Below are 25,887 nucleotides of genomic sequence, written 5' to 3'. Positions count from 1 at the left end.
AGTGCTTTCGCACACAAATTTTGTACTTAATATACTAAAAATTCTTCTTTAGTACGTCTTAAGTTAATCTTAAGAACATCTAAGTGTACTCAACCGTGCTATTTTGAGACATATGAATATGAACTAAAATCTTTAACATTTCTCTTTATTAAAAAAAATATATATATTTAATTGCCACTTGTAGTACACTTAAGCCCCAAAGTGTACTACAAGTGGTAAATAAATACATTTAGTGCACGGAAATAGAGCACTTTAAGTACATTATGCAAGTACATTAAATCAATTATAATAAAAATTCATTTGGCCATATGTTATCTGTTTGAAATTGCAAACCTGTTCTCTCTAAAGAAATCAATATGTCCTGTTTGTCATTCGGTCACGGCTTCATACAGGTTTAAAACCAAGCTTATGTTATTGTCAAGCTTGAAAAAAAAAGTAAATTATTTTATTCCTCTCCAGACCTTACAATGAAATGTGATTGAGTTAGTAAGAGTACAAATATCTTGGCATCATTGTTGATGATACATTATCTTTTAGCTCTCACATAATTCAATTAAAGAAAATTAAAATAAAGCTTGGGTTTTATTTTGTTTTTCATATAATGTAAGAAAGAAATTAGTTTCTGCTACCTCTTTACCTGTAATTGATTAGAGTGATGTAGTGTATCAAGTTGCTTCTTATCTTCTCATTTTTTTGGATGCTGCTTATCATGGAGCTCTAAGACTTATAACAGATTGTAAACCTTTATCTCATCATTGCACTTTGTACAACAGAGTAACTTGGCCTTCTCTGTCCATTTGAAGGAAAATGCACTGGTATCTAATTATTTATACAACTATTCTGGGGTTGTTGCCTTCATACCTCGGTTGTCTCATTCAACAGAAAAGTGTTGGGAAATATTCCCTTCAGTCTCAAAATGGTTATACTCTTTCTGTTCCATGTGTCATAACTGAACTGGAAAAAAAGGCTTTTATGTAGGCTATGCAGCTCTGTTTGACTGGAGTTTACTCAAATTGAAATTGAAATTACAAACGGGTGTCAATGGTCACTTAACAAGATTAAAGATTAAAGGTGATTAAAGATTAAACAAGATTAAAGGTGCCCTAGAATTAAAAATTGAATTTATCTTGGTATAGTTAAATAACAAGAGTTCAGTACATGGAAATGACATACAGTGAGTCTCAAACTCCATTGTTTCCTCCTTCTTATGTAAATCTCATTTGTTTAAAAGGCCTCCGAAGAACAGGCGAATCTCAACATAACACCGACTGTTACGTAACAGTCGGGATCATTAATATGTACAACCCCAATATTTGCATATGCCAGCCCATGTTCAAGGCATTACACAAGGGCAGCCAGTATTAACGTCTGGATCTGTGCACAGCTGAATCATCAGACTAGGTAAGCAAACAAGAACAATACCGAAAAATGGCAGATGGAGCAATAATAACTGACATGATCCATGATATCATGATATTTTTAGTGATATTTGTAAACTGTCTTTCTAAATGTTTCATTAGCATGTTGCTAATGTACTGTTAAATGTGGTTAAAGTTACCATCGTTTCTTACTGTATTCACAGAGACAAGAGCCGTCACTATTTTCATTTTTAAACACTTGCAGTCTGTATAATTCATAAACACAACTTCATTCTTTATAAATCTCTCCAACAGTGTAGCATTAGCCACGGAGCATAGCCTCAAACTCATTCAGAATCAGATGTAAACAATATAATAGTATACAATACTCACATAATCCAACGCATGCATGCAGTATGCATGACAAACACTTTGTAAAGATCCATTTTGAGGGTTATATTCGCTGTGTGAACTTTGTTTATGCTGTTAAAGGCAAGCGTGAGCTCCGTGGGCGGGGAGCACGAGATTTAAAGGGGCCGCAGCATGAATTGGCTCATATTTAATTATGCCCCAAAATAGGCAGTTAAAAAAAATTAATAAAAAAAAATCTATGGGGTATTTTGAGCTGAAACGTCACAGACACATTCAGGGGACACCCTAGGCTTATATTACATCTTGCAAAAAAACGTTCGATGGCACCTTTAAAGGTGCTCTAAGCGATTCTGAGCGGAGTAACTTCCTGTTGACATTCGAAGTGTTGTCAAACAAAACAGAGGCTAGCTAGACCCTCTCTCCTACTCATCCTGGCCCTCCCCTCCGTGCTTCCTGAAACAGTCATGAACGCGCATTTAAAATGTAAGTAGCTTGCGTATTGACGCTGCTTGTCGGTTATTGGCTGGAGCATGTTTATTATGTTAAGTGGTCCAGGCTGCACCAGTTTGTTTTTATTGCAGTTTTCGGAGCTTGTGGCGACTACAGAGACCACGTTTTTTTACAGTGTGTTCAGGGGACAGGCAGCTAGCGCATAGTGTGGAGATGTTTGCGGTATGTGACAAAAAAAAAAATTGGGCCTAAAAACACGTCAAATCGCTTAGAGCGCCTTTAAATGAAGTGAAATTGTTTTTAAGTGCTTTAGCTTTTTATTGTCATTTTGTTCTGTAAATGTGTGATTGCAACTGATTGTACTGCTGCCAATTCTTGGCCAGGACCGAAGTGAATCAAGGTGAGATTAGTTCTTGTGTTTCTCTTTCCTTCAGTGATTCTGCTTGTTATTGTCAGATAATGCTCACTTAATTAATCACATAATTATCTCATTAACTTTAACACAGTGTTGATTTAACTCTGGGGATTATGTGTAGGGTTCCATATGATATTTTCACATATTTTTATTCTGTGACACATTTCTTTACAATATGTGATGTTTTTAAGTTGTGTACATTTGGGACATTTTGTCTACATTTTGGAACCTTTTTTTTTTTTTTTTTTTTTTTGAGTATATGGAATGCAAAACTTTGAAGCTCAATATCCTAAAACTGCTCAGAATGCAGATAGAACCTTATAATTATATATATTTATTAAAAAACAAAAAACAAAAAAAAAAACAGTGAAATCAATAAAATCTGACAATGCATATAATCAAAACTTGAATGGCTAAAACCTTTGATGGCTCATGATCATCTGTTTTAAATTAAATGTATTATTATTTTTTTATTTGTATAAATTACACAGAATTCCCTTCTGTGCATGAGCCAAAAGATAATATTGTAAATTCTACTTTGATTTACTTTGCATCTCCTTAAGTTTTTCATGTCCTTGTTGTAATTGTTCATTTTGACATACTTTCTGTTGCAGTAGTTCTAGTTCATTCTTTGTTTTGACAAGATCTACTTGCATCTTTTTCAGCTCTCTTTCCAGTTTCTGCATGTCATTCTTGCACTGGCCCATGTCTTTGATGAATGTCTGCTCAGTATTTTGGATGGTTTTAGTTAGCTCATCTATATTCTTCTTTAACTTTTCAAACTCCTTTCTGTCAACCACTGTTTCTCCTTTTTCCTTCTCTTTTTCATCAGCATCACAACTGCTTCCTTGGTCATCATTTTCATTTTCTGAGACTGAATTATCTGCTTCAGGTTTTTGTCCAGTCTTATTCTTTTCATACATGGCTTTGGTGTAACATTTTTCTTCATTCTTCTCCACCACGTCATTGATCTTCTTCAGAAGAGAGGAGATTTGCTGGTGATCTTTTTTGTCTCTGTTGTTGAAGACGTGATATCTTTCTCCACATATCTGAATGATTTTCTTCAGATCTGGGTGGACTTCCTTCAGGTAGTCTTCAATGGGCCGATCCTCCAGTTCATCTCCTTTGGTGAACAGCACAATCATGTATTTGTTGACTTCATCTCCAAACTCCTTCAGGATATTCATGACTGTGTTTATCTCGTCAATGATAAACCTGTCAATAGGCAGCACCAAGAGAAACACATGCGGCTTGCACATGATTATGTAGTTGATGATTTCCTGCTTTGTTTCAGAAGAATCACACCATCCAGGAGTGTCAATGACTTCTATTGTTTGTCCGTCTACAGTGGAGATTCTCATTGAACAGGCTTGAGTGACTCGCTCTGAGCCGGCCGCCGTGTGAAATGGACGACAACCCAGAAGAGTGTTTCCTGATGCACTCTTCCCTGCTCCTTGCTTACCCAATAGAACAATTTTCAGCTTCTTCATTTTAGCCTTTCACTGACAAACAACAGGAACAAATACATTTTTAAGTAAATATTAATATGTAATGTTGAACAAAGCATTCTTTAAGTAAACAAGTAATTTCTCTTTACAACATTAATCAAACCTCTTTCCATAATCAAATAATTATTAGAGTACCTTGTAGTATTCTGTACTTTGTTGCTGTCTGTTTCTGTGACAGTGGTAGTGTTTTATGACTGTGCAGCACATTTATACTTTAAGTAGATGCTCCGCCCCATCTATATGATGTCAAAGGCTCTGCACTGGTTTAGCAAGAGCCCCATCTACTGGAACTCAATATACACAGCAGGTCTTCACTTCTGTGTTTTATGTTTTAGATAAATTATTTTACTTTTATGACATAAGGAAAGTACATTATATAGTTCACCTCAGATTTCTTGCTTCTCATTATGAAATTTTATTTTGCACAGAAAATCTGTGAATGTAACAACAATTACAATAAATTTAACATAGTTACTGTCGTAAACTCAGTTTCCCAAAAAGGGAACGAGATGTTGTGTACAGCTTTAGCTGATGCTGAGGAGAAACAGATTTCTCCTGAGAATAATGAAGCATGATTTGCTTAACATCATTGCCCTGAAATGGCCAACGGCGCTCAAGCATGCGAAGATAAGGGGCACGGCACACCCTGTATAATGCGGAGCTGAGCTGCATTGGTGTCCCATACTTGGAATTTGTGCTCTGCATTTCACCCATCCAAGTGCGCATACACACAGTAGTAAACACACAAAGCATTTTATGTTGAAAAGATTATGCCAAAAGTCCCCAGATGGTCTACTATTTCTGGTAGGTTTCCGAAGTGTGGATCCGAGTACAATAAGGGCTAGTATTGCCCACAACCCATTGCACTTTGGAGGAGGATTCGGTTCAGAACTACAAATACAGTAAATAGATAGAGTAAAATGTATATATACAGTCAAAACAAATGTATTCAGACACCTTGAACATTTCATTCATTAATACAACAGGGACACCCGCAGGTGAAGTTACAGCAGGACGCCACGTCTCTCTTGCCTCTCCTGAGCCCATTGTCTTATAACACCCCCTAAATCGTTCAGTGGGTTTCCAACACTTAATACTGTGTTTTTTCAATCAGTTTTCACATGATGTGGATTGTCTTTTTGCCAATCAGAGGAAACCAATGCATCATAATCTTACAAAGAATGACCCTCAAGCATTGAAGTGGTTATTTTAAAATAAGGAAATTACTGTAAAACTGGCGGACAAAAGAGGGTGCTGTTGTAACTTGGGGGAGAGACGATACACCTGGGAAGGACTCCGCCAGATCACTAATCCTGATTATTACCTTGCTTTTACTGCCAATCCTTTGGAGATGATGACGACGCAATTTTTTTTAGTTAATTTGCTTTACATTCTCATTTGTAGTTACTTACAGGGTAATAAAAAATAAATAAATAAATAAAAAAATCCCTTAATGTCCAAAATTGTCATTTTTCGAGCAAAAAATTTACATATTGTAATATTTTACCAAAATCAACATTTGGTCAAGATCTTGCTTTATAATGATGAAATGCTATGCAGGATTTAAAACAATATTAGCTGATTAGACTCCAAATTCTGTTTGCCACATCTCAGACCTCAAATACATAAAATATTACCCATTACAGACATAGTACAGTACAGTATCAACCAGTTCTTTATTTACCCTGATAAGTTCACAAGTACCCTTGTAAGACCCCACCCCATATAAAACACTTTCTCATTGGATCTATGCAAAACCTATAGGTGACCTATTTTGATTTCAAAAAGGTGAGTTCTCACTGAAAGGTGAGGAGTTTGCATCTATGTATCTACAGCAAAGGATGAAAATTGGATACATTGTGTAAATCACTGTGTAAAACCTCCTCAGAGTCCATGAGTAGTTCTCGCTCAGTGAAGAGATATTTGGGAACTTGGCTCTACCTATACAGCACCACCGTGTGAGCGTTCGAGCACCATTGGCTATTTCAAGTGCAAAAGCATGATTCAATCAGACTTCAAGAATTTCGGAGAAAGGAGTTTCCCTAAAGTATAAGCTATTACACAATGTCTCTCAGCAAACCATGGTTACGTTGAGTAACCAAAGACGTTTTGTTCACCCTCACATGGTTATAGGAGACATATGACAGTCTCAACTAGGGCTGGGCGATATATCGCATGAGACTGTCACGCGCATTTCGTCAGTAGCTAAAGCCGGTTCCCTGATTACCGCTAAATCGCCATCACCTGCTTTCAAATGTAGCGCCATTTAATAGACAGAGCCGTAGTTCACTGACAAGCCACGCAATATCGCGTTCATATCACAGATGAATCACCTTCGATAATGAACGCGATATTGCGTAGCTTGTCAGTGAACTACGGCTCTGTCCATTAAATGGCGCTACATTTGAAAGCAGGTGATGGCGATTTAGCGGTAATCAGGGAACCGGCTTTACTGACGAAATGCGCGTGACAATCGCATGCGATATATCGCCCAGCCCTAGTGACAGCTGCTTCAATAGTGACTATCCTGATCTGTGAAGGCAAAGATGGTTGAATATGATAGCCTTCATAAAAACATCTACTACAATTTAAAGACAAATACTTAAAATAAATGTGTTGCTTGTAATTAAAGTTCTCCCAAAAATTAAATTCAGTCATTAATTACTCACCCTCATGTCGTTCCACACCTGTAAGGCCTTCATCCATCTTCAGAACACAAATTAAGATATTTTTGATCAAATCCGATGGCTCAGTGAGGCCTCCATTGAGATCAAGATAATTAACATATTCAGATGCCCAGAAAGCTACTAAAGACATATTTAAAACAGTTAATTGACTACAGTGGTTCAACCTTAATGTTATGAAGCGGCAAGAATACTTTTTGAGTGCCAAAAACAAAAACACTAAATAACGACTTTATTCAATTATATCTAGTGATGGGTGATTTAAACTGCTTCATGAAGCTTCGAAGCTTTACTAATCTTTTGTTTCGAATCAGTGGTTCTGAGCGTGTATCAAACAATCTCAAACTGCCAAAGTCATGTGATTTCAGTAAATGAGGCTTTGTTGCGTCATAAGGCATTTGAAATTTCAATGGTTCACGTGACTTTAAGAGTTTGATACGCGCTCCGAACCACTGATTCAATAAGTATAGCTTCGAAGCTTCATGAAGCAGTGTTCTGAAATCGCCCATCACTAGATATTGTTGAATAAAGTCATTATTTTGCTTTTTTGGTGCACAAAAAGTATTTGTTTTGTACCACTGTAACTGAACCACCAACCAAAGGTTGAACCACTGTAGTCACTGTAGTGTATGAACTGTTTTAAATATGTCTTTAGTACCTTTCTGGGTGAATGAAAGTCTAAGTGCTCTCAATAGAGGCCTCACGAGCCTTCAGTTTTTATCAAAAATATCTTCATTTGTGTTCTGACAATGAACGAAGGTCTTACAGGTTTGGAACAACATGAGGGTGAGTAATTAACCCTCATATTACCCTCAAAATCCAGTAACATTTTTTCACCACTGTGGTCAATTTGGCCCCAGGAATTAAAAACCTCCAGAATATGATTTTATTTTTAAAGGTTTATGTATCAGGTACTTTATGTTTCTTCATTGACTACTCAAATAGCTCTTTAAATAAAACAACTTTTTTTTTTTTTTTTGCCAATGAAGCATTTTGCAACTACTGTATGTAAAATGCATCTGATCAACACCACACCTGAAGCAGCAAACTTTTAAAGGCAGAATTTTCATTTTTTGGGTGAACCAACACATTACTAATACATTTCCTTAGAATGCATTTCTCATAATGGTGTCATTTCAGCATCTACCAGCAGGGGCTAACTAGACCATGATGTTAACCAACCTGTTTTAAAAATAACATATGAGACAAAAAAATATCACAAAAACAAAAAAAAATAGCACAGATCGCAGTGAGAATTAAACAGCAGTGTATGGAGAAAAGAGAGAAGCCATAAGGAGTGTGTGGTGTGGGGGTGTGTTTTCCTGATCCGGCCTACAGGATTAATCAGGTGAGAGGAGGCCGACAGATAGAGACGTGGCCCATCCTGCCCTCACAATCCTCACATCACAGAGTTGAAGAGCTGTTTGTGGACATGGGCCTGCGCTGGCTGTGGAGGCACCGGGTGAGGGCTTTACTGGCAGTGCTGGTGATCTTCCTGCTGCTCACGCTCCTGGCCACACGATCTCTGCAGAACAACAGGTAACAGACTTTACTACAATACTGACAACTAAACACAACTTGGTGGCAGATGCTTTTATCACAAACGACTTCAAGGTATTACATATAATGCAATCATTAGGAATCAAAGCCACGACTCTTGCGTTGCTAGAGCATCATGAGAACCAAAGTTTTAGTTAACTATAATAACCCTGTAGAGATCAATAGCTCTAATGGTAACTGTTAAATAACATTGGTTCTCTGAATAAAGGTTCATTTGAACCTGCTAGTATCTATAGAGCAATTTCAAACTAGATCTTCTGGTGTGTACCACCACATTCAGTTTAACTAATATTGGGTTAGTCTGGTTGATGTGTAAGTGGTTTTCTACACATCGGTCAACCACACCAGAGTCTGCATGAAAAAAAATGCTCATGGAGTTTGGGTTCTTTGGTGGAAGCAAAAGCTGTTTTCTGAATTGGGGTTGTTCACCAGGAAACCACACTAGAAAGTTAGCTAGAAAACAGGCCATTTGGACTCAAACATGGTTTGCAATCCGGCCTGGTTTAGGAGTAAGTGCTTGCGTTGCGCATAATATAATGAAATACTTTCATGAATTCTTTCCAGAGTATTTTGTTAGCATACATGGCTACTTTTGAAAGATTGTCAATGCAGAAAGAACAATTTGACAGCAAATTAGTTTCAGCATTGGGCTAATTAGACTGATCAATCTAGGGTGCCCCCCCCAAAAAAAGTTTTAAAAAGAGGCCATTTGGACTCAAACATGGTTTGCAATCTGGCCTGGTTTTGTGGTAAGTGTTTATGATGACATTTAATTTGCCTATTTTATTATGGGTTACTTACTCACTGAAGTCAGTTTTTGCTGCAGTTCACATCCCTAGCATATACTGCACATTTATGCATGTTAACAATAGGGGTGTGATGGTGAGGAAATTTTCCCACTGGTTAATAATACCGGTATTGAATGTCCGTGCAGCCGTGCGCATTTTACTTTCGCTTTCAAATTAGCGCCAATTCAGGGGCAGCAATTGACCCTTCGTCGGGAGTTTGATTGACAAGCGATCTAACCAATCATAACGCCGAATCCGCCATTTTGACCGGCAAAGCAGTCAGGAGTTAGAAGATTAACCTCGGTGGACTTGAACTTGAAAAATGGTGTGTATTGACATCTTTCCGCATTTGAAACAACATTCCTTCCGATGTTCATTCATGTTTATTTGATGCTAGTACGAAGAGATGATCGGTTCACAAGCCGCTTGAGCTGAGGCGCTACACATTTGTCACGACACATTAAAGAGCCACAAAACTGTTTTTATTTTTCGAATTTCTTAAAAAATGACACAATTTAAAAGCTGGGACTTTAATATAATAAGTAACCTGCTTTGTCTTGTCTGTTGACGTGTTGTCAGTGTCCTCTTTACTGCGTGTGGCGTGACAGCGCCATGGCTTGTCGAACAAAGCATCAGTAACTAAGGGGGACGGGTCTTTGGGAAGGGTCAATTGCTTGAATGAGTGGTTCATTACTATTTTTAATGAAAAACACAACAACTAGAAAAACACAACTAATCCTTTGCAGGTTCCCTATTAACACTGGGTTTAAAGGGTTAGTTCACCCAGAAATATCTGTCAGTGTCTGTTTCCTAACTAAACTAAATTATTTTATTATTATAAAATCTCACATCTAACCTGAAGGTTCCCCCTACAGAACTCATGGACTGAGACCTACAGCAGACAGAAGGAACCAGAGAAAAGCTGCCGAGAAACACACACCAATCCCACACCAACCAGCCAAACACACACCGGCCGCCAGAGCCGAGCGGCAGAGAGCACACCCACCCGTGGTCTTCCTTAAAACACACCGGACGGGAGGAAGCACTGTGCAGAACATCCTGTTTCGACTCGGGGAAAGAGAGAGCTCCACTTTTGCCTTTCCGTACCGCACATACCAGTTTAACTATCCAGACAGGTACGAGCACAATGCATGATGCACATTACTTTCCCAACTAAGTTTCAGTACCTGCAAAAATTTAACCACACACAGTCAAGTGTACCTGTTCCCATTGATCACAGTGCAGGATCTTCTGGAAGTACATGACCTGCTGATGCAGTCTTTGGTCTCAGGCAGCAGCAAACTCTTCACTAGTGACTATAAAGAGTCAAAGACAGCAGATGGAGAAAAAATCCATTTCACACTTTTAAGAGCCTTGAAAATACATCTACTATAATATAATGAAATACGTACAAATTATTTGCATATTTTGTTTTGAATGGGTCAATGGAGAAAGATATTTTCGTGCTATGCTAATCAATCTAAGGTGCCAAAAGACCAATCCATAAAGCCTTAAACATCTACTTTATTATAATCAATATGAAAATGAAATACATTTTATTTTTTGCTATCAAATTGGTTTGTTAGCATACAGTACATGGCTACTTTTGTGCCAATTGACAAATGTAATAAAAATATAAGTCCATAAAAGCCTCCAAAAAACATTTACTATACTATAATGACATACTTATGATTTACTCTAGGTGTAGCTTTTGTTAACATAGCTTTGAATTGCTGTCAGTGCAGAAAGATGAATGTGATAGCAAATTAGTTACAGGATGGGGCTTGTTGTATAACTTGCATAATGTATATAAATATAGGGTGGATGGACTAAGCAAGTCAGTCATTCACAACGTATTCTTGACCTCTCCCTTCAGACCATTAAGCGCTGTTCAAAGGTTAATGAGCTTTAAACCAAACAAGTGCTTCATTCTTGCTCTCTCCCTTTCAGATTTAGAGTGGCGTTTGTAGACGAGATGCCCGAGGGTTCGTCTCAGTTTGACTTGCTGTGCAGTCACATGCGTTTGGACCTGCCCCAGGTGAGGAAGGTGATGCCCCAGAACGCGGTCTTCATCACGCTGTTACGAGACCCAATCAAGACCTTCGAGTCGGTCTTCAGATACCACACCTCCACCGTGCCAGCATTCTTCAGTGCACACCGAGCCGCTGCCAGTGAAGGCAAACCTGCGCTCAAGGTGTTCCTGGACTCTCCGGAGACTTTCTGGGACCCGAAAGAACCCCGGAACGGACTAGCCAAGAACCCCATGAGCTTTGACATGGGGCTCAACAACCAGAAGTGGAACGGCTCCTGGCCGGAGGACCTGGCCCAGCTGGAGGAGGCCTTTCACCTGGTGATGATTGCCGAGCACTTTGATGAGTCCCTGGTTCTCCTGGGAGCTCTTCTTGGACTGGAGCATGAGGATTTGGCTTACCTTCGGCTCAACGCTCGTGCAGGAAACAGCGTGACAGAGCTGGATGAGAACATACGGGCGAAAGTGCGATCATGGAATGTCCTGGACACACTTCTCTACGACTTCTTCGTGCAGGTGTTCTGGGAGAAGGCGGCTCAGTATGGGTTGGAGAAGTTGAAAGTGGAGGCGGCGCGACTCAGGGACTCTACGGAGAACATTCGGCGGAAATGCGTCTCCAGGGTTGCGGTTCCACCAGCGGAGCTGGAGGACCTGTTGCGCCCGCGGCAAACAGAGTCAGTCACCATCGTGGGATACGAGGTGCGGGGGAACCTCTCGCTGCCAGGATCAGGGGTTCTGCGTTCGGATGATGCTGCCTGAGCTTCAGTATCACTCACACTTGTACTTCAAGCAGTACGGGAGAGATATGAGAGCTGCTCCAGCTGACTGAACCCTGAAATGGTCCCAGGCCTGGTTTTGGCCAACGGCGCTCCAGAAGCTCTTCGCAGACCAAGTCTGGTGGAGTCGAACCAAGATGAAATGACTGCACCATCTGAACTCCAGTCCTGGATAAAACATCTATATCAAGGATTTGCACGTGTTTAACTGGGATCAGACACTCTTGGTAGTCCACTCATACAGTACAGCCTTCCCGCAAACCAGAGGTTTATCCTCCTGCTCCTGGAGGGTCACTTTATGCTGCCTTTACATGCGATCGGAAACTTCATATTTCCCACTTCTAAAGTCATAATTACAAGTTCGTAGCATTCAACTACTTTGTTGTCCATAAGAATAGGAATCACGGAGGACGGCAGGTTCATTCACGCCTATTTTTTGGGGAAATTTTATTAAAGACAAAAAGTTTTGAAGATATTTAATTAGCATCCTGTGGATTTTTAATAAAATGTAGTGTCCCATTCATTGACAACCATATATGGGCTACATTCACAGCACTAGTCAGCTTGATGATGATTCTGGAATTTTGGTCAAATAAATGCTGTTTTTGCTATGTTAAAATTCATACAATATGCATCAAATGGAGATTATAATCTGCTTTCCCAGTCATAAATATGACTTGAGAGGCCGTTCATGTCCAATTTCTGACTAGAAAACTTGTATTTACGATATTTTTGATAGCATGTGAAGGTAGCAGTAGTCCTAACACACCTGCCTGAAAGTTTCTAGTGATCCTGAAGACCTTGGCTGTGTTCTAAATCACCCCTATACCCGTTTTCATTCAGTCCTCAGTAAGTGAATTTAGACATTGAATGCACCTGAAGGGCTGTCCGCTTTTGCATAGTTTGTGCTTGCCGTTTAATGATTATCTGCAATGTAGCAAACTGGCAGCTCCATTAGTAATGAAAAGATTTATCTTGAACACTGTCATGAAAACTAGCATGTATAAACCTTAATTAAACAATCACTTAAAAGTGAATTTATGCCTGTATGCCTTTTACGCAATACCTACATTGGACCAGCAGTTTGGAAAATGGATGGATGATTCAGCTGACGGCGCCATCTTCTGGTCAGAATGCGGAAATTCGTTCGCGACTGTTGCAGTACATTATGGGTATTCTCTGGCCGTTTGAGCGTACATCGATTCTACACTCATTATTGCGGTGCATTGTGGGATTGAATGAGTGCACTCGATAAAGTCCACTATGGTTTCGGACACCACTACAAATGGTTGTTCCCTCAAATAATGCACTATTTAAGGGTATAGAGGGTGATGTTCAGGACACAGCTCTTGATTAGCTGGTTTAGGTGTGTTTAATTGGGGCTGGAGCTAAACTCCGCCCTCCTGGATCAGGATTGGACACCACTGCCATACAACTGAATGGCATTTGTTTGTCTTCTGCAAACAGGACCTGATGTCGAAATGCTGCAATATCAGTTCAGAACATTTGCTGAAAAGTTCTGTTTTGGGTAAAATATCTTCTAACATGAACGATTCAGTCGTACAAGGTTTGGCTAGTCTCTATTGGACAAGTAACTGGAGGGGAGGAGTTAAAAAATACAAGGGATTTGTGACTTCAGATGAAAAGTGGCAAGTGGCAATTTTTTATATTTTGTTGAAAAATGATAAAAACCTTTTTTCTTTTAAAAATAGAATAAAACTGGGTTTCCCAAACTTGGGTTCGCAAACCACTGTTCAATATTTTATTTTATTTTTTTAAATAAAAGGTTTGTTCAGAAAACAAGACCAGAAAACATGTATTATCAATGCAAATTCTGTGAAGGTTGAATTCATGTTGTCAGTAGTAGTTTGGTGCTTTACCAGATAAATTTTTTTTGACTAAATCACAGTGTTTAAATCCCATCAAAGAGTAACGTCTGCACCTCTCGTCTGTCCGAGAGCCTCACTGTCTGCTGTCATTAGCATCATCCGTGTTAATCTGCTTAGCCACCTGCTCACCAACGCATGCAGACCTCATCACATCCTCCTGTATGATGCGTTCACACACGGCAGCAACAGAAAAACAAGCAGCAGTTCGGAAAAACCCTGTTAATGACTCGCCGTCTGTTTTGGACACTCTCCTTGACATGCCAGAGAGTGTGGCAGCCCCTGTCACATGATGCACACTTGAGGAAGTACTGGAGTAACAAATAGGAAGTAGAGTCTGTGTATTACAGGAGCACAAAATCGTCCATGCTGCTCTTCTTTTTGATTCGGCCCGATCTGCCTTTATTTGTCTTTATGTGAGCAACTGAGTCAGAGGAACAGCCGCTGTCCTCCTCGTTATGACCCTCCACAAACGTGAAGATCGGGTACTTCTCCTCGGATGAGGTCAGAGCCTGTCCGTGAACGGAAAAAGGAAGAGAAAGTTTCAGATTACAATGATGCAAACTTATCAGGAGTGAAAAATGTGACAAAGAATGGTAATAATATTAATAAATATTTTTTAAATATATTTTTTATTTTTGTTAATAAACTTAATTTTTAATAAAATATTTTATACATCAATAAAGATATGTCTACAGTAATAATGCAATTATACTATAAAAAAAATCAGTATTTAATAATAATAATAATAATAATATCTTACAGAACAGAAAATATTTATAAAATATTTATTAATTTCTCTGCTTTCAAAAATAAACCATAGAACAAGAGCCTGTTTAATTAATTATAGAATTAAATCAATAAAGAAATATTGCTATAGTAATAATACTATTGTACTGATAAATAAAAAATATGTACTTAATAAAAATCAAATTAATTTTATTTTACAGAACAGCAAAATTACAATACTAATGTCTGTCTTAATTTGTCTGCTTTCAAATGTTAAACCAAAGATCAAGACACTAGTTTTTGTAAAGAGTAAATAATAAATATTATTATTATAAAATAATATAAAAATAAATTATAATTATTTTACTTTTAATTTATTAAATAAAATATTTAAATCAAGAAATATTACTATAGTAATACTATTGTACTGTAAAATAATAATAAATCAGTATTTATTAATAATAATAATAATAATAATACTGCATCATAATAATAATAATTTTATTTTACAGAACAGCAAAATTACGATACTAATGTCTTAATTTCTCTACTTTCAAATGTTAAACCATAGACCAGACATTAGTTTCTGTAAAGAGTAAATAATAATAATTATAAAATAATAATAATAATAATAATAATAATATAAAAATAAAATATAAGCTATAATTTCATTTTTAATTTATTAAATTATAAAAAATTAAATCAATAAAGAAATATTACTATAGTAATACTATTGTACAGTACGATTTTTTTTTTTTTTTTTAAATCAGTATTTAATCATAAAAATAATTTTATTTTACAGAAGAACAGTAAAATACTAATACAATACTAATATTCATGTCCGTCTTGATTTCTCTACTTTCGAACGTTAAACCATAGTATCAGACCACAGTGTCACACTTCACACTGAATCTAGGAGCTCTTTAACTTTGTTTTTTTGACTGACATGTGAAGCGACCAATCACAGCTCACATATGTGTGAACCTGAAGGCCATTGGTGTCGAGCATGTGCTGTATGTTCTCCATGATCTGGGGGTTAAATGGCCGATATGTTTCAGTTTTGCAGCGAGTGCTTGTCTTTCTCTCACCTTAGTGACGTCTGAACACAGAGTCTGGAAATCTGCCCTGCTTTCAGCATAGAAGCCCACCGTGCAGCTGGGGTCCATGCGGTTAAACGGCATCTTCCTGACGCTTTTACAGTGAAACGACTAACAAACACGAGACAAAAAACAGGCATTAATATATTCAACTGGATTCAATTCGAGTTTATTTGTACAGCGTTTTCACAATACATCACATTTTAAAATTGGATATTTTTATGTATATTATTATGTATATTTTGAGGACAATCTGAGAGTGACTACATTAAATTTCAGGCAAACTTTCCTTCAAATATCCGCTCACCTCTAAAGGGAAGTTGACTTGTTTGACATCTACAGCAGTCTGACAGTAATGAGGATCCAAATATATCAGCTGATCATCTGCATGAGGTACACAGAAAACCACAAACACACAGATGATGAGCGATTGGCACAGACACACAAATCACACGCTCGTCACGTGACTCACCCTGGAATCCCACGAAAAACAGCGAGTGTTTGGGCTTCCCTCCGATGATTCCCATGCAGCAGCGCAGCTCCAGCAACCTCTACAGACACAGACAGAGAAAACATGAGCTTAGAGCATCACAAAATCATTTCATGTGTGTGTGTTGTAACGAACCTTGACACATCGGGTGTAAGCGGGATTCAACGTGTCCGACCCCAGACGCACAGGCACCAGCAGAACGAGCGACTTCCACCCAGACCTCGCTGAGAGATCCGTATGGGACGTCCCGCACAGGTTTAACACGTCTCCAATGTACACTACAGAGAAACAGAGAGATTTAGTGTTGAGTTGAACAGAAATGTGCCAAAATATCAGATACTACACTTATTGTTACCATTAAAGTTGGATCTCATTAAAAGCCTGTCATTGCCTCATAGCAAGTTACCAGTTTTACCATAATAACAATAACTTGTGGCAGAAATCACAGTTAATATGGTATGCAAAGAATGTTTATGTATATATGTTTTCCAAACTGGGGTTTGCAAATTGATGAAAATTGAACAATTAAATCACAAAAATGTAAAATTCAAAAATATTTTTAAATAAACACAAATCAAATAAAACATTTACTAAAAAAGTAGGCATGTCATGTCACTGAGAGAACTGTGAACATGCGGATGTGTTGTTAAATTATTAAAATATTAAATCTCTTCAATTAAATATTATAAGTAAAAGGTGTTCGAGTGACAAAAAAAGTTTGGGAATATAGTGGATTAAGTACTTGTTTTATGTGTTTATTGATGTTTTTGTGCTGGTGGAGGTTTGTTTGTCATGTGATGATCAGAGAAAAGTTCTGCTTTTTCTTAAGATGGCCGCTAAAATTACGTTCAATTAAATCTGTTGGGATGTTATGAAACTGGATGAAACAGTAGTAGTAGTGAATATCTTCTCCTAAAAGAATATTCAGTTATTTTTTTCAACTGAATGTCCATGGACAAAAAAATATTATTATAAACAAATCATTACTGGTGAATGTTTTACAAGAAAACACTATTTCAGTGTTATTTCACTTTAAACGCAATGTTTACTTGTCTTTTCTATCTAATTATTTGTGAATTTACTAGCAATTTCATAATTATAGCAAGTTATTTTTTTCTCTGTGAACCAGAGGGCCTTAACATAACTTAAAATAAGAGAAACCAAGCGTTAAAATTAGCTAAAACAACTAAAATTAAAGATATTTTAATTCACCCTCTCAAGTTTTTTTTCCTTTTAAAAGTGTGATTTCGTGATGTTTCCACATTTTGAAAAGTATAATGAATTTTTACAATGAATATACATTTTCCTAGTTATATCAAGCATGAAAATATTTTATCAGCAAGAATTTGTGAGTAAAATATTATTTTAAAAATGTATCCGTAATTCATATGCAGTAAATCATGAGCAAGTGAATATTGTTGTGAAAATTGGGAAGCCTCTGTCAAAATCATAAACATTACATCACAAAACACTGAAATGGTGTCACTGTGAGGTCATTGCTAATACGTGTGTCTCAGAATGACATGACAGCATAAACACATTTAATGAGACGCACTGCTAAAATAAAGTCTGTGTTGTGTCCAGATGAGCACAGATTCATTACAGCTTCCTGTCAGACTGACCTGTGCAGTCCTGCGCCACGTACACCGCCAGATTCGACAGCTCCGACGCTGACACGGCCTTCCTGAAACACAGCAACAAACACTTTTACATGCAGTTTAATATGAATATTAATACATTTGTTTCTTGTCTCGTATATTTGTATAAAAACACTATTGAGAGAGATAAATGATGAGAGGCCGTGTGTTACAGTGATTTTACTCTTTATAGGGTGTTGTTGTCACAACGCAAAGCAGATTTACCATGATAAAATAAATGTAACTTAAATACAATAGAATGGCGGCAATATGATAATAGTATGGAAGCCCATTTCTGCCACATACAAAAGAAAAATCTTGCTTTTGCAAGTCATAATTATGATATAAAGTTGAAATTATTACATTCTAAGTCAAAATTATGACAGAAAGACATTAATTACATGGAAAGTCATAATTTCGACTTTTATCTAATAATTTAGATTTTTTAATCTCATAATTATGATTTAGTATGTCATGACTTTTTCATAATTTCAACTTTTTTCTCATAATTGACTCATAATGTCACAATTTCAGTTTAGTAGTCCATGTCTCGTAATTATGATTTATGTAATAATTTTGACTTTAATTTAAGTCATAATTTCAATTTTTCATCTCATAAATATGACTTAGCATGCCAATTTTCGAATTTCTATGTCATAATTACAATTATGGGCTTCCATATAATAGACTCCAATATCAAATTAATAATGACATGTAATAATTAGTATAAACAATGGTTAGAACTAAAACTATAACCTTAAAAAACATTTTTTTTTTACCTGAAATAAAAGGATCTTTAACTGAAGTAAAATAACAAATAACCAAATAAAAACATTTAATTTCATCAAGTTACCAAGGCAACATCTCTTGTTTTTATTTAGTTTAACTAAAACTGAAAAAAAAAAAAAAACTATAGACATATTAAAAAATAATAATAAAAATAAAAAACAGCTAAATTAATACAACTTTAACTAAAATAAAAATGAAAATAAAAACAAAATCAAAATATTAATAAAAGCTATAAAAGTATATAAATTCTCTCTCTCTCATATATATATATAATTTTTATGCATATCAATGATATTAAAATAAGCGCTGTCAGTTCAAGCCTCACTCACTTACTGCAGTATGTGAGCTGCGATGGCCGGTCCGTACCAGTCGCCTGCCCGTTTCCCAGAGGCCCTGCCCAACTCCACCAGCCGGTGCAGGCCGAACAGGGCGGACGGTGAATCCCCGAACCAGGACACCAGCCTCCGGTGAGTCCTCTCCTCCTGAGTCTCACAATCCAGAGTAGTGCCCAAACTGCGCCTGCGAGTTTGCCCGAGTCTCTGAGGGAATCGTCCAGCAAGTGAGCGTCAACCACCTCCAGGTCATCTTTGGTCTGATGGTGCGTCGCAGGCCACGTCCAGCCTGAAGAGAGACGATACAGACCAGAGGAATGATATTTCTATACATAATACACATACTGTGCAGAAGACACTAATGTACTACTATTTGAAATGCTTTACATTTCACATACTTTAATAAAAAAAAGGTGTTATTAGTAGTAGTGTTGTAAAAAGTACTGACTTCGATACTGAAATTTTAAAAATGTGATGGATTCATAAACACCTGTGATTGGCTATTGTGTTCACACGCTCAACAGTTCCGTCTGTGATTGGCTACAATGATCAACGCTTCAAAAACATGTTGTAAATAGGCATCTTTGATGCTCTACACAGAGTACTTACACAGATACACACAGGAGCGTTTGAAAGCAGGCGTCTGTTAGCGGATCCGTCACAGACGTATCTGTTGAGTGCGTGAACACAATGGCCAGAATCCACTCAACAGCACGAAAGATGCTAGAGAGAAATGCTGGTATCGTCACATTTTTTAAATTTCAGTACCGACTTGTTAGCGAAGTCAGTACTTTTGACAACACTAATTAGTAAGGAAGCATAACATAGGTTAGTGACCGATATTTATCTTTATCAGCCACCTATTTAATAACGAAAAAAAAAAAAAACAGCCTATTTTCACATTCCAGAAACCACAATCTTCTAAAACTCTCATAACTTATATTTTTCAACAAAAAACATGTTGTTGTACATGTTACCATGTGATTACTACACTTTTCACTTTTTTATTAATTAAAACGAATGAGAAATTTCAAATACTTCAGAAAAACTAAAAATATTTGATCAATTAAAATCTATGGATATTAATTAAATTCCTTTGAACATGACTCAAAAACAGATTTATGAAACCTACATATTGTATTTTAAACAAAACAACATAAATATCACTCTAGAAATACAGTTTATTTTTTTACTTGATACAGTTTATTTGCTATGTCACTTACATTTGTTCTGTTTATAGTTTGTTTGTGTATGCATACTTATGTTTATCAACAAAATTCAGTCCTAAAAGTGTGTGTGTGTGTGTGTGAGTGTGTGAGTGAGTGAGAGAGAGAGATATGGGAAAGGGCCTAAATGTATTTTATAGAAGTATTTTTGAGACAAATCCAACGAGCAAAAAAAGCCCCTCAAATTTGGCATAACATCATGTGTAAAGCCACAGTTGATATCCAGTTCAAAGGTGACCTGAATGCAAAACAAGTTATATATTTTTAAATGGTTATATCTCTTAAAAAACAAAAAAAATAGTTAAAAAAAAAAGAAAAAGAAAAAAAAGTGTATTTTGATCATCTTAACATATCTGTAAAGTTTCCCATTCTAAAATCTATGCATTTTTAAGATTTTTTTTTTTTTTAACACATCTTCCAGTTCAAAAGTGGCCAAATGCATCCTAAAGGCCTTTGCACACTGAGTCCGAAATTTTCGCATGCGTTTTTTCGTATTCGCAATCCTAAAAATTTGTCACGCACAGAGACCTTGCACACTGAGTCCGATGCGTATTAATGAATGCGTTGCGAAAAAAAAATCGCAAAACAAATCGCAAAACAATACAAAATGAAGTCTTCAAGCAGTGAGCACGATTAGTTGTCTCCTCTCTTCTTAAAAAGAGAAAAAGAAAGAGGAAATATTGGTCCATTCAATCCCGAGATTGCATAGAGAGAAAGGAGAATTCACCTCATCAAGGAGCTGCGGGATTATCCGAGCGTTTCAAAGTTTACTTCAGGATGTCAGTGTCTCTGTTTGATGCTTTACTACTGGCACAATCTGTCTTTATATTCGGTCTCTTTGTATTCCTCACGTTGTTTGTCATTCAGTGCTGCTGTTTTGTGCTGTAGACGACGTGGATCAACTTGTCAGATGGCATTCTGGATTTTTGCGTTCGCGTACGATGGCTCTGAATTGTCAAAACGTCTCTCAAAATGCGTGCCACGGATGCGAAAAACGCAGAAAATCGAACCTGATCCGAATATTTTTTTGACGGACGAAAGTTTCGGAGGCAGTGTGCAAACGCAATTGACATAACGTGAGGTCGAATTTATTTTTTAACGTGCGAAAGTTTCGCATGCGAATTTCGGACTCAGTGTGCAATGACCTTAAGGGTTAATGTTTTTGTGTGTACCCGCAGGCATCATGTGCAGCAGCAGTCCCTGAGCTAACAGCATCTGTGCGCTGCGGAGCATGCAGCCCCATCCCGCATCAGAGCTGAGGGCCGAGCCGTCCAGAGGCGGGAAACCTCTCCTGTAGGTCATCCACAGCAGGGAGGAGAACGCCCGCCGGAAACTCTCTCGCTCTCCTGACAGAAAACACACATGCACACAATGAAAACCTGGCTTTTGAGGGAGCCCGAGAGCATGTGAAGGTGGCTGCGGATCGTTGTAAAGTGCAGCATGATTTGCATGTTTGGGATACACCACTGGGAGAGGGTCATCTCCGCAATTATGAGACACAACCGTCCTCTCTGCTTACCAGTGTAGCTCAGCTGATAGGACTGTCCCAGCAGACACACGGGACTGCTCTTACTGAGACGCGGCCTGCTCTTCAGAGACCAGCCTGTACAGAAACAGAGGAAAAAAGTGTGCGGTAGAGCTCAACTTAAAATCTGGGTTTAGCCAAATGGGTCATTTAGTGAGAGAGGAAGATAAAGGTCAAACCAGGAGGATGTAGAACGATCAAACTACTAGAAACCTACCAGCTATCTTTTGATATAAAAACATACACTATCGTTCAAAAGTTTGGGGTCAAAAAGACGTCAGTAAGATAATTACTTAAAGTGGAGTACCTCAGGGTCTGCTTCTTTATAACTTACACTACCAGACAAAAGTTTGGGATCTGTAATAATGACACTGAAGACTGGAGTAATGATGCTGAAAATACAGCTTTGATCACAGGAATAAATTACATTTTAACATATTCACACAGAAAACAGTTATTTTAAATTGTAATAATATTTCACAATATTACTGTTTTTAATGCATTTTTAATTAAATAAATGGAGCCTTGGTGAGCAGACGAAACTTCTTTTAAAAACATTAAAAATCTAACCGTTTCCAAACTTTTGACTGGTAGTGTATATATGTGCGCCCACTGGGGGATATCATTAAGAATCACAATGTTTCATTTCATTTTTATGCTGACGATACACAGCTGTACCTGCTGCGGCTCCATTCAACCCTTGTTGGAATGTATCTGGGACATTAAGAGATGGTTATCAAATAACTTTCTCCAACTTCATGAGAACAAAATGGAAATAATTGTTTTTGGTCCCCCAAAATTAAGGAGTTGTAGGAGCTGGGTAATGATTTCCCCTCAGTTTCCTCCCAGGTTAGGAACCTCTGTGTCATCCTGGACTCAGAATTATGTTTATCCAAACAAATTAACTCTGTTATTTAGAATAGTTTTTATCAAATGCGGATTATTTCCAAACTTACTTCATCTTCTAGACTTTTAAGATCTTCAGACAGGGCTCTTTGATCTATTCCTCGCTCCTGTCTAAAAATTAAGGGAGATGGAGCTTTTTCCGTTGCCGCCCCGTCTATTGAACCAATTGCCTCTCTAGCCTTGCACCTTCCATTACCATTTTTAAAATCAATCTACTCCCTAACATTTTAATATTATCATACTCCTGTTTTATTGTCTGTCTTGTTTGGCTTTACTCTGTTTTTATGTTATGTTTCTTTACTCTGCTCAGCACTTTGGATAGCTCTGTTATATTTAAATGTGCTACATGAATAAAATTTACTTACTTATAATGTTAAAAAAGATTTCCATTTCAAATAAATACTGTTCTTTTGAACTTTCTATTCATCAAAGAATCCTGCAAAAATGTATCATGGTTTCCACAAAAATATGAAGTAGCTCAACTGTTTTTAACATTGATAATAACCATAAATGTTTCTTGAGCATCAAATCATCATATTAGAATGATTTCTGACAACAACCTACAGAATACAATAAAAATGTTGGACAAACTCTGGCCATCAAAAAACATTTTTATAAAAATAGTTACACTCAAAAATGGCTACACAACATCGACATTTCTCCACACACCTCCATATCTGACGTTATTCCAGGCAGAAACGAGTTTGGTTTTAAGTTTGGTCTTCTCCTTGGATTGCCGGCCGTGTCCGGCGACGTCTGCGCTGAGATCCAGCAGGCCCGGGTTCGACAGATTGACCACCTCAAAGGACGCGAGATCATCTACGGGCTCCATCTCTCTATCAAACTCATCACTCACATCCATGACCCTGTTGCCATGACATCCAGGGAATCTGAATCCCAACTGTCCAATCAGAGGAGGGATGGATGTTAGAGGTTCGAGCGATGCTGCAGTTGTGCCGCTGTGGGACAGTGAGCAGAAGTTAATAGGGGTTATTACAGAGCCCTGTTCTCAGGGAAATACTCAGACATGTGACACACATGTGACTGAAGGAATCTTACAAATGTGTCAAAGCAAAAGTTAATATCACTAAAACCAAACATTTCAAAAAGATCTTTGATAATAAGATTAGGTGTTGAATATAAATGATTCTGGTTTATCTGACCTGTAATGACTGTATTGAGGGATATTATTCTACTCTGTTTACCATGGTACTGAATGTACATATTCATATATTATTTAGTAACGTACATATAGAATAATAGTAGTTAATCATACTGTGATACTTCAATGGTAACGTTAGCTTTATGTTTAAAAAATAAGGTATTGGTTTAGTACAATGTCCAAATGTTTCATTATCATTATTATTATTTGTGAGGATTAAACTGAATTTCAGATGTAATGAGGGTTTGTTGATGCGGAAACAATGTTTATATGCCCAGATTCGCTCTCGAATAAATAGACGAGTCACTTCCTTACACGAAAGGGATAATCTTTTAATTATGTGATAAAATACCTACCTTAAAGGCTGTTTTGATTGTCATGTCATTGTAAATATCGGAGGATTTCTGCTGGAAACTTTCCGGGTTGCAAACATGCCGCGACGCCACTCAAGTTCACTGCCTGACTGAATCTCCGCCTCTTCCCTCCTTCAGTTAGCAACGAAACTCGCATCTGTCTTCTGATTGGCTGTCTGGTGCTTCAGTGCTCTCTGATTGGTCACTTGAGTGTCTCTGTAGAACTGGAATTGTCCTGAATAAGTATATTATCGCTATACTGGGTTTAATCCTATTACACGTCTGTTCTGACTAAGATAACAGAAAACGGTAAGAGTTTGTACCTGTATGGATTTATTTGTGTTAAATCACATGCGAACTACTGCTAAATAATCAATAGTTCAAACTCAGCTATTACATTGTACTCAGCTATTGACATGTACTGTAAAAGACTATGTTATAACAGACTACACAAAAGTATTAAGTTATGACTTAATTTAAAACATTTTTATAATATTTTATAGTTATGGTATCGTATTTTATGAACTTATGGTAACTGGGCAAACATATTAAATAATTGTGACGCCACGTGACCTGGTTAGGGCCTGTACTAAAATTATTTGTCCCAGTCTGTGAATTTTAGAGGCAATTCTGTTTATACATAGGCTATATAGGGGAGAGTGGGGTAAGATGAGCCACTGGGTAAGTTGACCCACCCCCTGTATCTTGGCAACCGTACCATTTTATTGTCATGTGACCATATATTTTAGAAGCACCCATAATTTCTGCCAGACTGTGAAAAGAAGGAGCACATGGGAGGAGTGGAAGTCGCTGATTTACTTTAAAACTGTTTTTGGCTTGTCAAAGTAAAATTTTAACACAACAAATGTAATGGCTGTTTCATCAAAGCAAATTTGTCCAGGTCTAAAAATGTTTGTGACGCATACTGGTGATTTAGCAACGTATAAAACCATACAATTAATTTAGCTAAATATTATTCTGAATTGGTAAGTTAGCTAGCTTTTCCTAAAATGGCAGCTATGGGGCAAAGTAAGCCAAATGCTGTGGGGTAAACTGAGTGTTTTAACTTACCCCACCATAAGGCACTGAATATGAGTTAAATCTGAAGTATTAACTGGTGTCATTTCAATGTAATATTACACAACTGGTTTAGTTAATCTTTATTTTCGAGTTTATTTGATAGTAACAGTGTACAAGTACACCAAATCCTTCTCTGATTCAAACCAGAGGATGTTTAATCATATATATCTTTACACCTGTAGTCTCTAATGGCCTACATGGTCGACATTGCAGAAAAACTACCATGTCAAGAACCTTTTGACTAAAATGTTTATTAGTTTCAGTGACATTTATTCATTCTTATTAGTTTTTATTTAATTTTACTCAACAAACTCTCTGTTTAGTCTGTTTATGGGAAGGTTACAACTTTGATGTTCAACATATTGTTTCAGAAATGCAAACAATTAAACATACTGAAATTTCGACTTAATTTGGTTGGTTTTATGTTGTTTAATTTAGCTTTAAAAAATGGAAAATTTGTAAAATATTTTACGAAGAATATTTGTAAAAGGAAATTTGATTATTAAATTAGTTTTTAAAATTGGTACATTATCTTTAAAATTCCACATGGGTTTGATTCAGATTCAGTTAGATGGTCAGTTTACACCCACCTATTGACTCGGCTCAACTTACCCCTAACCTGGGGCAAATTGAGCCAGAGGAAAACTTTTTTATAAGCCATATTTTTAGAACCCTTTGTCATAGATGTATTTTGATAATTTAAAATGATAGGAAACATCCTGAAATTACTTTCAT

The 25,887-nt window shown here is 37.1% G+C and overlaps 3 protein-coding genes across 3 annotated transcripts; 1 reads left to right on the top strand and 2 right to left on the bottom strand.

The window, feature by feature from the left end:
- Positions 1-3,128: 3,128 nt before the first annotated feature.
- LOC125270115 (GTPase IMAP family member 4-like) lies at positions 3,129-4,085 on the bottom strand. Its single transcript, XM_048193415.1, has one exon. It carries the CDS (start codon positions 4,083-4,085, stop codon positions 3,129-3,131), a length of 957 nt encoding a protein of 318 aa, XP_048049372.1.
- A 3,760-nt stretch (positions 4,086-7,845) lies between these two features.
- Positions 7,846-12,281, top strand: LOC125274197 (galactose-3-O-sulfotransferase 2). Its single transcript, XM_048200393.1, is given in 4 exon segments — positions 7,846-8,326; positions 10,011-10,271; positions 11,086-11,884; positions 11,886-12,281. Coding segments are annotated over 4 exon segments (1,275 nt in total). The 5' UTR covers positions 7,846-8,219; the 3' UTR covers positions 11,994-12,281.
- A 1,398-nt stretch (positions 12,282-13,679) lies between these two features.
- atg4db (autophagy related 4D, cysteine peptidase b) lies at positions 13,680-24,221 on the bottom strand. The gene is given in 12 exon segments (XM_048200090.1): positions 13,680-14,338; positions 15,644-15,763; positions 15,960-16,036; positions 16,125-16,203; positions 16,278-16,420; positions 17,765-17,826; positions 18,902-19,095; positions 19,098-19,189; positions 21,299-21,472; positions 21,646-21,729; positions 23,227-23,516; positions 24,076-24,221. Coding segments are annotated over 11 exon segments (1,386 nt in total). The 5' UTR covers positions 23,420-23,516; positions 24,076-24,221; the 3' UTR covers positions 13,680-14,170.
- Between the last annotated feature and the right edge of the window lie 1,666 nt (positions 24,222-25,887).

This window comes from Megalobrama amblycephala, linkage group LG1 (genome assembly GCF_018812025.1).
Source record: "Megalobrama amblycephala isolate DHTTF-2021 linkage group LG1, ASM1881202v1, whole genome shotgun sequence".
NCBI classification, from domain to species: Eukaryota; Metazoa; Chordata; class Actinopteri; order Cypriniformes; family Xenocyprididae; genus Megalobrama; species Megalobrama amblycephala.
The sequence above is the reverse complement of the archived record's forward strand: the minus strand, read 5'-3'. Positions and strand labels throughout refer to the sequence as shown.

Coding starts and splice junctions, on each gene's coding strand:
- LOC125270115 (XM_048193415.1), bottom strand. CDS start 4,085: ATGAAGAAGCTGAAAATTGTTCTATTGGGTAAGCAAGGAGCAGGGAAG.